Source organism: Remersonia thermophila, chromosome 4 (assembly GCF_042764415.1).
Source record: "Remersonia thermophila strain ATCC 22073 chromosome 4, whole genome shotgun sequence".
Classification (NCBI taxonomy): Eukaryota; Fungi; Ascomycota; class Sordariomycetes; order Sordariales; family Chaetomiaceae; genus Remersonia; species Remersonia thermophila.
Window position 1 is genome coordinate 3,629,359 of NC_092220.1, and position 15,250 is coordinate 3,644,608.

General features: G+C 60.7%; 5 protein-coding genes across 5 annotated transcripts; 3 read left to right on the top strand and 2 right to left on the bottom strand.

Moving 5' to 3' along the window:
• Positions 1 to 291: 291 nt before the first annotated feature.
• VTJ83DRAFT_5151 (uncharacterized protein) lies at positions 292 to 2,844 on the bottom strand (the record flags this gene model as incomplete). Its single annotated transcript, XM_071011720.1, has 1 exon — positions 292 to 2,844. The coding sequence occupies one exon, from the start codon at positions 2,842 to 2,844 to the stop codon at positions 292 to 294; it is 2,553 nt and encodes an 850-aa protein (XP_070866601.1).
• Positions 2,845 to 4,905: 2,061 nt separating this feature from the next.
• On the top strand, positions 4,906 to 5,767 carry VTJ83DRAFT_5152 (uncharacterized protein; the record flags this gene model as incomplete). Its single annotated transcript, XM_071011721.1, has 2 exons — positions 4,906 to 4,991; positions 5,170 to 5,767. 2 exons carry the CDS (start codon positions 4,906 to 4,908, stop codon positions 5,765 to 5,767), a joined length of 684 nt encoding a protein of 227 aa, XP_070866602.1.
• Positions 5,768 to 8,216: 2,449 nt separating this feature from the next.
• VTJ83DRAFT_5153 (uncharacterized protein) lies at positions 8,217 to 9,971 on the top strand (the record flags this gene model as incomplete). Its single annotated transcript, XM_071011722.1, has 6 exons — positions 8,217 to 8,426; positions 8,498 to 8,682; positions 8,840 to 8,906; positions 8,982 to 9,022; positions 9,173 to 9,690; positions 9,823 to 9,971. 6 exons carry the CDS (start codon positions 8,217 to 8,219, stop codon positions 9,969 to 9,971), a joined length of 1,170 nt encoding a protein of 389 aa, XP_070866603.1.
• Positions 9,972 to 10,676: 705 nt separating this feature from the next.
• Positions 10,677 to 12,326, bottom strand: VTJ83DRAFT_5154 (uncharacterized protein; the record flags this gene model as incomplete). Its single annotated transcript, XM_071011723.1, has 1 exon — positions 10,677 to 12,326. One exon carries the CDS (start codon positions 12,324 to 12,326, stop codon positions 10,677 to 10,679), a length of 1,650 nt encoding a protein of 549 aa, XP_070866604.1.
• A 1,455-nt stretch (positions 12,327 to 13,781) lies between these two features.
• Positions 13,782 to 14,744, top strand: VTJ83DRAFT_5155 (uncharacterized protein; the record flags this gene model as incomplete). Its single annotated transcript, XM_071011724.1, has 1 exon — positions 13,782 to 14,744. The coding sequence occupies one exon, from the start codon at positions 13,782 to 13,784 to the stop codon at positions 14,742 to 14,744; it is 963 nt and encodes a 320-aa protein (XP_070866605.1).
• Positions 14,745 to 15,250: the final 506 nt, after the last annotated feature.

The window sequence follows — 15,250 nt, forward strand, 5'->3', positions numbered from 1 at the left end:
GCATACGCCTGGATAGGTATGAAGTCCTTTCGAAGCCACCCACCGCTGAAACGCCAGAAAACCATTCCATCCCTCGAGACCCCCCATTTCCGTTGTTTGAAAGAACCCAGTGACCGACGGAACCCTCGCAAAAACAAAAGAAAATCAGAAAAACGTAAGAAAAACATAAGAAAAAAATAAGAAAAAATAAGAAAAACATAAGAAAAAAAGAACAATAAAAAAACAAGAAGAAAGAAAAACAGAAAAAAGAAAAAAAGAAAAAAAAAAAACAAGAAGACGTCCGCAGCGAGCTCAAACGATGACATACTCCTTGAGAAGCTCGGTCAGGTCGTCCACCTCGCCCGTCCGGGTGTCCACCCACTTCTCGTGGCCGGCGGCGCTTCCCGGAGCCCTCCCGTCGGCCGCCCAGATCTCCATGACGGCGTTCTTGACCGACGGGTCCACGTCCAGCGCCAGCAGCCTCCGGACCCGGGCCGGGACGCCGTCCGAGCCGTTGACCGCGTCCCACACCGGGTCCTTCTTCATGTACTCCATCTCGCACCGGTGCAGCGCGTCAAAGACGCGGCTCTTGACGTCCACCACGTCGAGCTGCAGGTTCTTGCCCAGGAAGATCTCGAACCCGTCGGGATCCCACCGGTGCACGTTGCCCAGCGAGATGGTGGTCGAGCCGTCCTCCTGCGCGACCCGGAAGCCCGACACGTTGCTCCGGACGGCGCTGCCCGTGTACCCGACCAGCTTGACGTTCCACTGCCGCCACTTTCCGGACCCGTTCCACTCGGGCCCGATGACCAGCACGCCGTCGTCCTGGTTCCAAGTGATGGGGGTGCGGACGAAGGAGCTCAGGGCCGGCCGCGAGGCCGTGGCCGCGCTTTCGTTCTTGTCGTCGTCGTCGTCATCGCCGTCGCCGGGTGGGCGATGATGATGATGGTCATGACCGTTCTGCTCGGGTTCCTCCACAAGCTCGAAATGCGCGTCCTTGCCGACGACGAGGAGGACGGTGATCTCGGTCGGCCGCGGCGCGCCGTTGGCCAGCTTGTGCGTGGTGTCTATGGGGAGGATGGTCCCCTCTTTGGCCAGCAGCGGCAGCCGGGTGAGGTCGCGGTGCAGGTGAAGGTAGCGGCCGCCGTCGTAGACGAGATGCGGGCGGAGCAGGTCGACGAAGCGGCCCGGCGGCAGCCAGGCGCGGACGGCGCCCATCAGGGTGGCCGGGCTGTTCGGGGAGGTGATGGGGGCGACGATGAGGTTGGGGCCAAAGTAGTACTGGGCGGGCACCGTGTAGGCTTCCTCCTCCTTGTGGTTCCAGTACATGGGCTGGACGAGGGGCTCGGCGTCGTAGCTGGCGCGGATGTTCATGGTGTAGAGGTAGGGGATGAGGCGGTGGCGCAGGACGAGCCAGTCCTTCATGATGCGGCCGGGCTCCTCCTCGAAGCTCCACGGCTCCTTGGAGTTCCAGCGGCACTTGGACGAGTGCAGGCGCATGATGGGCGAGAAGACGCCGAGCTGGACCCAGCGCACGGCCATGTCGCTGGAGCGGACGCCGGCCCAGTGGCCGCCGATGTCGTGGCTCCACCAGCCGTAGCCGATGTTGGAGGCGGTGGCGGTGAACTCGGGCTGGAACGCGAGGCCCTCCCAGGTGATTTGCTGGTCGCCCGAGAAGCCGATGGGGTAGCGGTGGGAGCCGGGGCCGGCGTAGCGCGAAAAGGTCAGGGGCCGCTCGAGCCTGCCGAGGCTGCGGCGGCTCGTCAGGTAGTGGTAGTGGTTCAGCACCCAGAGGGGGTCGACGCCGGGGATCTTGGTGCGGTCGCCCTGCTGCCAGTCGATCCACCAAAAGTCGACGCCCTGCTTCTCGAGGGCCAGCTTGAGCACGTCAAAGTAGGCGTCGAGGAAGGCGCGGTCGGTGCAGTCAAAGGGGATGGTCTCGCCGCGGGCGACGTCGTAGCCGAGCGCCTTGGCGACGGCCGGGTACAGGTCCTCGAAGGGGCGGATGCCGTCGGCCGGGTGGTCGTTGAGGGTGACCCTGAGGTGGCGGTCGCGCAGCTCCCGGAGGAAGGCGTCCGGGTCCGGGAACAGGTCGCGGTTCCAGCTGTAGCCGGTCCAGCCGGAGCCGTACTGCGGGGGGACGTCGACCTTGTGCCAGTCCATGTCGACGACGGCGACGCTCAGCGGGATGCCTTGGCGGGCGAAGCGGTCCATGAGGTCGAGGTACTCGCGGGCCGTGTAGGCGTGGTAGCGCGACCACCAGTTCCCCAGGGCCCAGCGGGGGAGGACGGGCTGGCTGCCCGAGAGGCGGTAAAAGTCGCGGATGGCGGCCTTGTGGTCGCGGTTGTAGGCGAAGAGGTAGCCGTCGACGCGGCCGGGGCGGCGGGTGGCGATCCAGCCCTTGTCGAACAGCATGGAGCGGCTGTCGTCGAGGACGGCGTAGGCGCGGCGGGAGAGGACGCCGGGCTCGAGCTTGATGCGGCCGTAGGCGCCGTCGAGGGTGCGGGCGGTGCCGCCGAGGTCGCCGTAGCTGGCGCCGTCGTAGCGCCACGTGTCGTCGGCGACCGTGGCCGAGAGGCCCTGGGACGAGAACCGGTTCTTGTCGTAGGCGAGGTGAAAGTGGTCCGTGATGATCTCGAGGCGGTCCTTGGCCTCGACGACGCGGTAGTGCGGGGCCGGGAACCAGCGGAACAGGGCCAAGGTGGACGCGCGATCCTCGAAGCCGCCGTCCTCGGACCATTCGAAGCGGAGCAGGCGGTCCGTCAGGACGGTGAAGCGATAATGCGAGCTTCCCTTGCTTCCCGAGACGACGGCCTTGGGGTTCGCCTCGGGCCGGCAGGGGAACTGGTAGCGGTTGCAAACCATGGCTGCGGGCGGCTAGGTAACGGGGGGTTTGTTTCTGCGAGGAGCCGGTGTCCTGTCCTGTTCCTGGGAACAATCACGTTCCCTGCCTTTGACAGGAAGCTTGACGACCTGGCTCGGGATGCGCTGGTCGGGTGGCGGTGTGGATTTTCCTTTTGGACGTTCAACGCAAGCCCCGTCTTCAGCTTCAAGCCCGGTGTCAAGACGTTGGTTAGGTGCTGGTGTAGTTGGCTCGTTCCGGGTGGTTTGGTTCCCGAAACTGGAACGGCTGGGAACCTGCCCGACAGCCATTGGCCAGGTGCTGGTCGGGTGTAGGCCAGGTGTAGGCCAGGTGTAGGTCAGGAGCAAGTCAGGTGCAAGTCAGGTGCGCTGTGGTATGTACTACTGCGTGCAGTAGTTACTGTGTAAGCACTGTAGTGCAATATGTACAACCTACAACCTGAGTAACTGGTAGTTATTACTGTGTACATACCGGTACCGAGTTACCGGTAATACCTAGGTAGCAAGCAGGAAGACAGTCATGTGCAGGTCCGGTCAGGTGCACCCACCCACCCTTGCACCTCGATGACCTGGGCTATTTCAGGCTGAGGGACGGTATCCTGCTGCTACTGTGTATGTACTGCGTATAGTACAATAATAGTTGCAGCGTTTGTCGGCCAATTATTAGAGCGTGGCAAGCATGGCAGCATGGCAGCATGGCAGCGTGGCAGCGGTTGGCAAGGACACCCTGAGCTCCACTCCCGTCTGGGGGTTGGGGGGGGGGGGGGGGGGCGGGGCCTCGATCGTCCGTCGGGTCCACGGGTCCAATGAGGCCATGTCCCCACGCACCCCGCACTGTCCGGGCTGGATGGACTCCCCTCCCATCTCTTAATAGGTAGGTAACTACTGATTCGGTTCTCTTTCTCCCGTCTGTCCTCCTGTCCTCGCTGCTCGCATTGGGTTGGATTCGGATCCCTTCGTGCAATGGACATGGTACCTTATTGTGTATACTCAAGTAGGTACACGGCATCCAGGGATAAAGCTGTCCATCAGTCGATCGTCCATCTCGATCGTCGATCGTCCCATCGTCCGTTCTTGCATGTGCTGCGCTTGCGCTTGCGCTGGGAGATGAATCCTGGGATGTCGGAGGGGGGGCGGCTCCATGCGAGTGAACCGAACCGAACCGAACCCGTCTTGGATTCACAAAAGGTTGCTGCGTGGGTGTACCTTGGTGTATGCACTGCACTGTAGGTAGGCAGTAGTATCCGCAGCAGTTCCTTTGCACATGATACCTAGTTACCTACCTACACCTACCTTACCTATCGGACAAACCTCTTGGGAACTTTTCTTTCGATGCTGAGGGGCTCCCCGCGTCCCCGTCCTGCAATCATTAACGTTACCAGGTAGTTACCGTATTGCATTCCGCTGCACCTAGAGTAGGTCGCCCAACCCGATCGGGAACGCCTCTCCGTTTGGTGCTCCAAGTGGCAGGAATAGTACCATCTACCGCGTATACATACTACATGCTTGGCCCTCTCCGCACATTCTTGTACATACCGGGTACGCTGGAGGTTATTTTTTTGTTTATTTTTGGCTCCAGAGGTGGTGATGAAGCCCCATGACGTCCTACCTAAGATACCTACTTGAGGTGGATGGTGATGCAATATTGGGTGAGTTCCAGGTGGGTTGACTGCGCGATGGGGGTTCCGGTGGACGGGTCTGCCCGGGCCCGGCCGCCTGTCACGGCCTGTGGCTCCACCCGACACGCAAACGCCCCAGGGATTCCCCTGCCAGACACACTGCGTCGTCTGTGTCACTTCGGGAGCGCTAACGTGAACCCTCGAGCCAAAATAGCGTGTCATCTTGGCTGCTTCAACCCACGCGGCCTCAAGGGAACGCACAACCTGGAACATTGGATTCCGTCGAGCTGGTCGCCAAGTCACCCGCAACGGAGACGACAACAACCAGCCGTTCTGCAGCCCCGTTGTGGATTCGACACCTGCCCTGCATCGCTGTATCGCGGCATCGCTGCATCGCTGCATCGCTACATCGCTACATCGCGGCATCGCGGCATCGCTCCACGAAATGCCCATCAACAAGGACCGGCAGCGACGAATACGCAACATGCTGCACAGGTCCTTGCCCAACCCCGACACGCCCGAGTTCCAACTGTATGTAAGCGCGCCCTGGTCTTCGCGTTGCTGCCCTGCCGGTCCGGCGTGGACCCCGACCTCGCCTCGCCCTGCTCGCCTTGGGTGGGCGTCGCGCTCAACAACAACACCAACACCAACAACAACAACAACAACAACACTGGCTCGCTTGCTCACTCATTTTCCTCTTTGCCCGCAGATGGGAACGGAACCAGCGTCTGTCCCCGCTCCTCCGTCTCCCCCCGGAGCTCCGCAACCGCATCTACGAGCTCGTCCTCGACGTCGGCCAGATCCACGTATGCTTCAAGAGGTGGGAACACAAGGCTCGCATCCGAAACGGCCAGCGATGCTACGAAACCTCGGAAGGCGGCTTCTACTGCCGCATCCTGGACAGAGACCAGAACCCCTGGAGGGACCCCAGGTCCAAGAAGAAGCCGTCCCCCGACAAGCCCGATGGCCCCCGCGGCATGACGCTGCTCTCGCCCGTCTGCCGCCAGCTGCACCACGAGACCGCCCTGCTGCCCTTCCGCCTGAATGCCTGGTCCTTTGACTCGCTCCATACCATGGACCGCTACCTCCTCAAGGAGAAGCGGCTGCCCCTGCCCCAGCGCCGCGCCCTCCGCCTGCTCTACACCCAGACGGTGCTTCCCACCCCCGTCGAAAAGTACCTGGGCGGCTTGGAGGTGGTGGTTCTTGAGAGCGGCCTCACCATGGTGAAGCAAGTGGCAGACCCAGGCCCGGAGCACGGATCCCGCCGCCTTGTCTCGTGGGATCTGCACCAAACCCGGTGGAAGTAGACCCAGGCCCAGCCCTTCCTCACGATCCCTTTTTTTTTTATATTTTTTTTTTTAATTTCGGCGGGGGGCATGCCCAACCTTCCTCGACGCTTTTTGACGCGCGGTGGGGGCCCTCTTCCTCCTCCTCCTCCTCCTCTTCTCTGATCGTGTCGGCGGACTAGATGCTGCTACCATCTAGTCACTCTCTTATCGTAAGGGGCGCGTGCCGTTTCCCTGATGCCAACAGCACCCATCCCACCCTGGCCAGCAACCCCTCAAAAGGCCGGCGCGAGCCCCCCTGCCTCTCGGCCGTCTTCAACAACACAATCCCTGTCCTTCCGCAGCACACCGGGGCCCGACCCCTCGGTCAGGCTAGCCAGGCTTGCGAGGGCTCTGCGCTGTGCTGTGTTGGTCTGGTCTGCAGCTTGCCAGTTTGGGCTCTTGGCGCGAGATGCACAACGCCAGAATGGGAGAAATGGGATCACCAACATTTTTCTCCCCCCAAACGAAACCCTGCCGGCCGCCATGCCAGCACAAGCACTAGGGCTGGAGGACCCCACGAAACGACGTCGTCTCGGACACATGCCTCCCAGCTAGCGTACTAGTACATACCCCCTACCGACCTGGCCTCCTTGGCCCTAGTACCCAACCCGCCGGTCGCATGGCCTGGAGAATCCCAGGGCAGTGGTGTCGGGTCATCCACCTGTCATGCTGTGTCACGCTCGGGACGGATGTGATGTGGGCTTGAAGCGTCGGTTGGGGCCAAGTGTGCGATGCCAGGGCCTGCTGCATATCGACGCACGCAGCCCGAACCACGTTGAGCTTAGGATGCTCTCTCTCTCTCTTTCGCACCATGGCACACCACAGCCGGAGGGGTAAAGTAACGAACCTCGTCTTGCTGGGTGCCCTGAGGCGTGTGCCATGCACGCCTCTCTGTGATGCGAGGACCCATGAATGCACACGCGACATCGGAATGGGGTGCCATTCGAGGTCGAAAAAGCCGATAAAACCCCACGGGGGCCCATCGCAAAGGCGACGGGAAAAAAGGTGTAACGTAATTAGAAACGCTCTTCTTGTCCACCTCACAGCATCTCCACCGCCGAGACGTTGGATGCTCTCAAGAGGAACAAGATGGTTAGTTATTAGCCCTCGTTCGGCGGGGCCTCAAGAAGCAACAACCCAACAACCCCTCCACTCACTACGCTACATACACCCGTGATCTTCCTGACTCCCCCACCAAGGGAAATACCACGGAACGTTGCTGCGTTGTGCTGCGGTGCTGCTGTGCTGTGCGTGTGGACAGAGCCACGGCGGGCTCGGTTCGGGGGCTGCCGCTGCAGGGGCCCCTGTCCAGGTGGCGCTGGATGGACGGACAGAGAGGGATGGATGGGTTTTTGCGTGTGGCTCTGGCTGGCCTTGCCTCCCTCTGCTCGTCTCGCCTCTCTTTTTGGCGTGCTTCTCCCGTCCCCATAAGATCCCTTGGCATCACCGGTATTCCACCACGTGCCACACCAGGCCCGGCCTTGTTGTTGTTGTTGTTGTTGTTGTTGTCCAACACGTCTTAAAGGCGGGGGCAGCGGCTGGAAGCGGGTAGCAGAGTTGCGTGAGCTGAACGCAAGCCGACCCACGCCAACGCGAAGCTAGTACCATGGAAGAGTTCCTGGAGGGGGGGGAGGGGGAGGGGGTTCGGTCGGCGGTCCTCTTTCGTGTTCTTATCCTCTGCAGGCCGGTGAGGACGAACAAGGTCGTCGCCCAACATGGGGCCAACGGCGCGCCCGGCCAGCTTGGTTCCTCATTGGCGGTGACGGCCCAGCTGGCTAGCCGCTTTTTGATGGGTTTCTTGGATAGTTCGCACAGCAGCAGAGGGGGGCGTTGTATGTACATGGCAACTAGCGAGCCGACCGAGAGAACGGGAGAACGGTCAGCAACCAACAGCACCGGGCTTGGATGTGCGACATCCGTTTCCTCGCTGCCGGAACCCTTTCCGATTTGGTTGAGGCGTTTCCCCCCCCCCCCCCCCCCCCTGCCCCCCTGCCCATGCAGGCCCATTCATGCAAGGCAAAGCCTCTGAAGAAACTCGCTGATGGTACTCTGGCGCGCGGTCGAAGAAAACGGCTTAGCATGTCTCCTCGCCCGGCGGGAACCAGGTTATAACATCCCCCCCCCCCCGCTCGGCGTCACGCCGCTCTTGCATGGCTACCCTACCGACCTACCTACAGTGAGGTAGCTTGAAGGTCTTGTCTGCAAGATAGCGTGCTCGACGGGGAAACCAGAGAAGCGGCGGCTTCGGGCTTCGACTTACATAACTCGCGTAGGGTGCGCAAACCAACGAACCCTCCTGGACCAACCTTGAATTACACGAGCCTCCTTCATCATCATCCATCGTCCATCCTCTCCTCTTCCGGCTCTCCCCGCTACCCCGCCCCTCCTCCGCCACCCCGGTTCCGGCCTCGCCATCGCATTTGTCAACATGGCCGACAAGGTCGACACTGCTCCCGCCGTCAGCGCGGCTGCTCCCGCCGTCAGCTCTGCTGCTCCCGCCGTTAGCCCTGCTGCTCCCGCCGTCGATTCTCCTGCTCCCGCCGCCAGCCCTGCGGATCCCGCCAGCCCTGCTCCCCTTGCCGCCGAGCCAGCGAGCGGACAGGATCCGTCCATCTTGCCAGCCTCTCACTGGGAGGAGGTGAGCCTTAGGCCCGACCAAGTTCTTTGCCATCTCGTCTCGGAAGCTGACCCTTGCTCGCCCGCGTCCAGATCGAAGACCATGGCTTGCACGACGGGGACTCGGGCTTCAACGAGACGGCCAGCAGCACCGCCTCGCTGAGCAGCAGCATCCTGCACTACCGCACCATCCAGGGCAGGACGTATGCTAGCGAGATCGGCCAGTCGGAGGCCTGGGCGCCCAACGATGAGCGCCACATCGAGTCGATGGATATTCAGTATGAAGCGCCCCTGTTCTTTTGATTTTTTTTTTGTTCTTTTTGACGATCCAGCCGAGAGAGAAAGAGAGAAAGAAAGAGAGAGAGAGAGAGAGAGAGAGAGAGGGCGGTCGCTTGTGTCCAGGAAAAGATCCGGGCTGACAGGTCGGTTCAACAGCCACCACGCGTGCACGCTCATGCTGAAGGGGAAGCTCTACCTGGCGCCGATCAAGGACGATGTGGAAGTAAGAGGCGCCGATCCAGCTCCCCGTGTGAATTTCCGAGGAGCTGAGTGATGCTCACCACCATCCTTCTTCCAGAAAGTTCTCGACATCGGCACCGGCACCGGAATCTGGGCCATGTAAGTCGTCCCTTTTCGCGCGGACCCCTGACAAACCCAAGCCTCGCACACACCACACCCAGGCAATCATCATCACCGTCATGATCAACCGATGGGTAAAGAGCCCCTTACCTCCTCCCGCCTGAGCTAACAAAACCCTCTCCCAACCAGCGACTTTGCCGACGAGCACCCCAACGCCCAAGTCCTCGGCACCGACGTGACGCCCATCCAGCCCAGGTGGGTGCCGCCCAACGTGCAGTTCCAGATCGACGACGCCAACCTGGACTGGACCTGGGCCGACAACACGTTCGACTACGTCCACGCCCGCAGCCTGCTGGGCAACATTTCCGACTGGAGAAAGTTCTACCAAGAGGCCTTCCGCGTCACCAAGCCCGGCGGCTGGATGGAGCACCAGGAGGAGGACGCCACCTGGTACTCCCACAACGGCGGCGTCACCGACGAGACCCCCATGGGCCAGTGGGGCAAGGTGTTCCGCGAGGCGTCCTCCGTGTTCGGCCGTACCTTTTTCCCCATCACCGACGACATCCAGCGCAAGTGCATGGAGGAGGCCGGCTTCGTGGACATCACCGTCCGGGACTTCAAGGCGCCCATTGGCGAATGGCCCGAAGATCCCGAGGAGAAGGAGACGGGCGCCTTCTTTAAGCTCGTCTTGACGTCGGATCTCGAAGGTTGGCTTTTTTCCCCCGCTCTTTTTTCATTCTTTTGTTTTTTTTTTTTCTTTTGCTATTTCTTTTCGTTGTTTCTGCCGCTTTGGCCGACGCGCTTGCTCTTTGTCTCTCTCTAACGCACGCACACCACAGGCTACGTCAACTTCGTCTGGGGCAACGTCATGGGATGGAAGCCCGAGGAGATCAAGGTCTACCTGGCCCACTTGCGGCGCCAGATGAAGGATCCAAAGATTCACACGTACTACCCCCATCGTATCGTGTACGGTCGCAAGCCCGAGTAAGCTTCGAGAGCCTCCCTGATTGAGGGTATTGTTCTACCCAAGGTCCTTGGGGCAGCCATGGAGAGAAGGGGGAGAGATGGAAAGATCTTGGTTTGGCAGGCCGGAGGGCTGTCGATGTGATGATGACCCATTGGATGGATTGTATTTCGTTTTCAATCATACATTAGCATCTTCTGATGTGTAATTACGAACGGATGACCCGAATACCCCCCAACCATAACCCCTGCGAGTTGGTCCCTTTGAAAATTAGGCCGGCCTTCGAAACGACAGTTCCTTGCGCATCCCAGACCTCTGGAAGAGTGGGTGTAACTTGTAATATTCATGGACCGGGAAACGGTTCAGACGGGGGAGGAGGAGACGTGGCATGGATTCCAAGGATAGGGAGATGGGAGGAGGTGTGCATGACACGATGGTGATGATTTGAATCGTTCAGGGAATATCAATAATAACTCTCTTATGACGAATGGAATCCAAAGGTCCTCGACAGATCGGCCGATCATGGTGGTCATCGGAAGCTCATGACATTGTTGGCCGTCTCTGACGGCTGGTATAATAGTAATAACGCCAGACCTAGATCAAACCAACCCCCCCAAATGCCCTTGTGTCCTCACCTGCTTTTTATCTGAAGCTCCCATCCTGTTGTTTTGCTTGAACCCTGTACTTTTCCCATGTTCCTTATTTTCTTCTCATCCTTGAAACGCCGACTTAAACTTCCACCGCCGACGCCGCGTACTTGTTGCTCAGCACGGGATTCACCTTGGTCTCGTCCCACGCAAACACAAAGTCATCTCCCAGCTCCCTCCGGCAGGCCGCCGTCACGGCCTCCCAGACGTTGGTAAACACGCCAAAGCTGGCCGGGTTCTCCTCGTCGTTCTCCCCGCCCTGGAACACCCCCGTCCTCACCAGGCACGTGTTCCAGCCGTACATGTTGCCGCCGACAATGTCCGACGCCGGGTTGTCGCCGATCATGTACACGTTGTCGGGCACGCGCTCCTCGCCGTGCAGCGAGTCCATCCACGCCGCCATGACCTCGTCGGCGTACTTGTACGTCGCCAGCTCGGGCTTGCCGTACACCACCCGCTCCAGCTCCACGCCCGTCAGCGCCTTGTACATGGCCTCGAGCCCGATGCGGAACGCGCCCTGGCTCATGCGCGGGATCGGGTGCTCCGTCGGGCACAGCAGGTCGCCCTGCGAAAAGTAGATGGGGATGCGCTGCGACTCCGGGTCCCGCGCGAGGGTGCCCAGCCGCCCGCGCTCGGACCGCAGCAGGTCGACGATGATTTGCATGTCGGTCGCGTAGTCGCGCGAGTCCGAAAAGACGAGGATCGCGTCGATGTTGGCGGCGGCAAAGTCGCGCGGGCGGGCCGCCGCGCGCTCGGCCTCGGTGAAGACGCGGTACGGCGCGATGGACGGGTCCCACGCCAGGATGTCGTCGGGCACGACCACGTCCCGGAAGCCGTACTCCTCGGCCACGTCGCGGCAGCGGGTCCCCTCGCCGCCCACCACCAGCACCGTGTTGTAGTACCGCGCCAGCGCGCGCATCGGCGTGTGGCTCTGGATGAACTGGCCCGTGCTGATCTCGCTGCCCAGGATGCCCGACAGCTGCTGCGTGCGCGCCAGCTCGGGCTTGCCCGAGCCGTTGGTCAGGAAGATGTGCGGGATCTTGATGCCGAGCTGGTTGTCGCCGTTGAGCATGCGCAGGACCCGCCGGCCCTCGGGGATGAGGCGGTCGCCGTGGACGAGCACGCCGTCAATGTCGAACACGAAGGCCATGTTCTTGGCCGCCGCGACCTTGTCGGCGAGGACGGACTGGACCTGCGAAGTGAGGATGTCCTCCTGCCGGGGCCGGGCGCTGCCGGCGGCGGCGGCCTTCCCGGCGGCCCTGAGGGCCTGCTCGGCCGCCTCGGGGTACGAGACGCTGTTGAGGCGCGAGTGCTTGTGCTTGAGCGGCAGCCACGGGATCGGGAGCGTGGCGCCGAACGAGTTGCGCGACAGCCGCCGCTCGCGCGTCGAGGGGGATGTGGAGAGCGGGTGCATGAACTGGGTGGAATCCGCATCGGGAGATTGAAGCGCCGGCACCTCGAGGGTGTTGCGGGAGGTTGGCGAGAGGGGGATGCTGAGGTTGCCTTCGTGGAGGGCCCAGCTGGCCTTTCGCCGGTGGGCAAGGCTCTCCGGCTTGAGGTTGTCGGGCCTGGGGCGGCCGATGGGAATGCTGCTCGAGCCGCCGCCATCGGGCTGCCCGTGCGCGGGGAAACGCCGGCCGCGAGGGGCCGTTTCGGGCGAGTCTGGGGGCGTGTGGATGCGCTGGTCCGGCATGTTGACCGGGATGTCTTTGTACTCGGGCTTGTTGGGCATGTTGGAGGACGGCGTGAAGGCTCTCTCTCGCTCTTCGGAGGGGAGCCGTAACAAGAAAACGAATGAGGATGGGAACGTTTCCGACGGAATCCTCTCTTTGGGGCCATTATAACGAGCGGGAACCTATCGCTCTTATACGTAATTGCGCGCCATGTACACTTTGGCCGCCGGCGTCCTCCGAAGAGCCGCCGGAGCGGTGCCTCTCTCTATTACTCCTGGTCATCCTTCTTCATGTCAAAGTCTCCCATCGTAGCTCCGCCGTCTCCCTGGATGCGGGGGATTATCCACCGCCAGAAGATCCATAATGACGACACAACGGGCGGTGGCAAACAATTTCTTTCACGTCTCTTTGGATGAACCGCTCATCGTGTACACGGTCGATCGTGCCCGTTATTGCGGCTGGCTGATTACTTGGTTTCTTTCTCTGGTTCACCAGCCGCCCCCTTAAGATACGAGCGCCTGCTGTCCCCCTTGTTGACATGTTTATGATTTCCAACTAGTACACAGCATGGCAAGCTCTTCGCGCATTGGGGCCGTGCCAAGACACATGATCATCGACGAACGTTTCCTGCGGGTTGAAGCAGGTTGCGATGCCGTCACAGACTCCGGCGCGATGGAGCATGAGGCTCCGCCAGGCCTCCAGGGAGCTGAAAGGGGATTCGGCGAAGCCTTTTTTTTGCCGGGGCGCAACCCGTTTCACGTCGTTTCCGGGGCTCCGGAGCAAGGCTTCATCCGTTCACCTATTATGAATTGCTCCCTCGTCCTTCAAGGAGGATGCTCGCGGCCCGGGATCCGGGATGAACCCGCCTCGACGCTCGGCGACCTCTTGCGTTCGCGACTTGGACTGGCCGCCCAGCCTGCAAATGTTGCCTCCCCAGGATCTGAGACGGAGCCTGCATTGCGCAATGAGCTGAAAAGGTTTTCATGTGGCGAGCCTACAGCGCGTCCTAGGCGGTTCCGAAGTGGAAACCCCCCGTTGCCCCGACATGTTTTGTCGTGGAGAGAACGACGTCATCATGGACCCGTAGCTTTATGAGCGAAACCTTGCCTCACATCCACATCGGGGGTCGCGTCTCGCAAGTATCGCAAACGCGAGCCCCGAGACGCCTGGCGCCAGTGCATGTGGGAATCCAACGCTGTCCCAAAACAAAAAAAAAACATCAGCTTGGGTTGATGTCTGTGGATAATTAGAGACAAATTCCATCGTAGGTACCCATACCGGGGTCTTTCTCTTACATCACCGCATACTTCGTAGCTCGGTCACCCTGGTTATTTTCTACCCGTATTCTTGGGCCTCAGAGGAGATCGAGAACGACAGATACCCTGAGCATCAACCAAGGGATCCGAGGCTCACCGCCTGCTTGATATCCAGCCAGGTCTTCATCTCCTCGCGTCTTGAACAAGACTCCTTAACGGCCAATTCATCACAGGGAGCTGCCAATTTAGCGTCGCATCATGGCTTCGTCCAAGGTTTATACGCTCTACAACGGGGTCCAAATCCCCGCCCTCGGCTTTGGAACCTTTTCCAACGAGGGCGCCAAAGGCCAGACCTACAAGGCGGTGCTCAAGGCGTTAGAAGTCGGCTACCGCCACCTCGACTGCGCCTGGTTCTACCAGAACGAAGACGAGGTCGGCGACGCCCTGCACGAGTTCCTCTCCAAGAACCCCGGCGTCAAGCGCGAGGACATCTTCCTCTGCACCAAAGTTTGGAACCACCTGCACGAGCCCGAGGACGTCAAGTGGAGCTTCCAGAGCTCCTGCTCCAAGCTCCGCGTCGACTACCTCGACCTCTTCCTCGTGCACTGGCCGATCGCCTGCGAGAAGAACGACGACTACACGGTCAAGATCGGGCCGGACGGCAAGTACATGACGCGCAAGGATCTGACCGACAACCCAGAGCCGACGTGGCGGGCCATGGAGGAGCTGGCCGAGAGCGGCAAGGCGCGCGCCATCGGCGTGTCGAACTGGTCCGTGGACCAGCTGGACAAGATGCTCAGGTTTGCCAAGATCAAGCCGGCCGTGAACCAAGTCGAGATCCATCCCTTCTTCCCCAACACGGAGCTGGTCGACTGGTGCTTCGCGCACGAGATCCTGCCGGTTGCGTACTCGCCGCTGGGGTCGCAGCAGCAGGTCCCGTCGACGGGGGAGACGGTGAGGGAGAATCCGAAGCTGAACGAGGTTGCCAAGCGCAGCGGGCATTCGCTGGCCCAGGTGCTGATTTCTTGGGGGCTGCGGAGGGGTTACGGGGTGCTGCCCAAGAGCTCGACGCCCGAGCGCATCGAAAGCAACTTTAAGATTCCGGAGCTGTCGGACCAAGACTTTAACGCCATCCAGGATGTGGCTAGCACCAAGAACTTTCGCTTTGTAAACATGAAGGACACGTTTGGCTATGACCTCTGGCCGGAGGAGTCGCAGTAATGGATAATCAGAGAGAGAGAGATAGAGAGAGAGAGAGAAGGGGGGAGGGGAGGGGAGGGGAGGGGAGGGGAGGGATGAACCAGCCCCAGAGTTCCATGGTTGACCTGAGCTTGGGAACGAGACCCACCTCCAAAGCTCATAACCGGCTGGATTCCTGCGTTGCCCTCTGGCAGGGAGAACCATTTCGTAGAGAACGCTCCAAGTTAGTTATCATCAAGAGCAACGTTACATGCTGTCTCGGGGAACAATGCAAAAAGAAGCATCACCTTGGATGATTCATCCTCTCAGCCATGGCGTGTGTACGCAGTAATCATGGGTGAAAGAGACAACCCCCCCCCCCCCCCCCGGGGAAGTTGCCGACGTTCTTTGTGTCGGCCACTCAAGACACAAGAGAAACCAAGAGACTCGGAGCGGTAGACTCAGTTATGCACTCGCTCACAAGACAGACTTCGCATGCCAGTGTCTCTTTGGCTGTTTTGGGGAAACGGAACCTCTGCCCGCGAAAT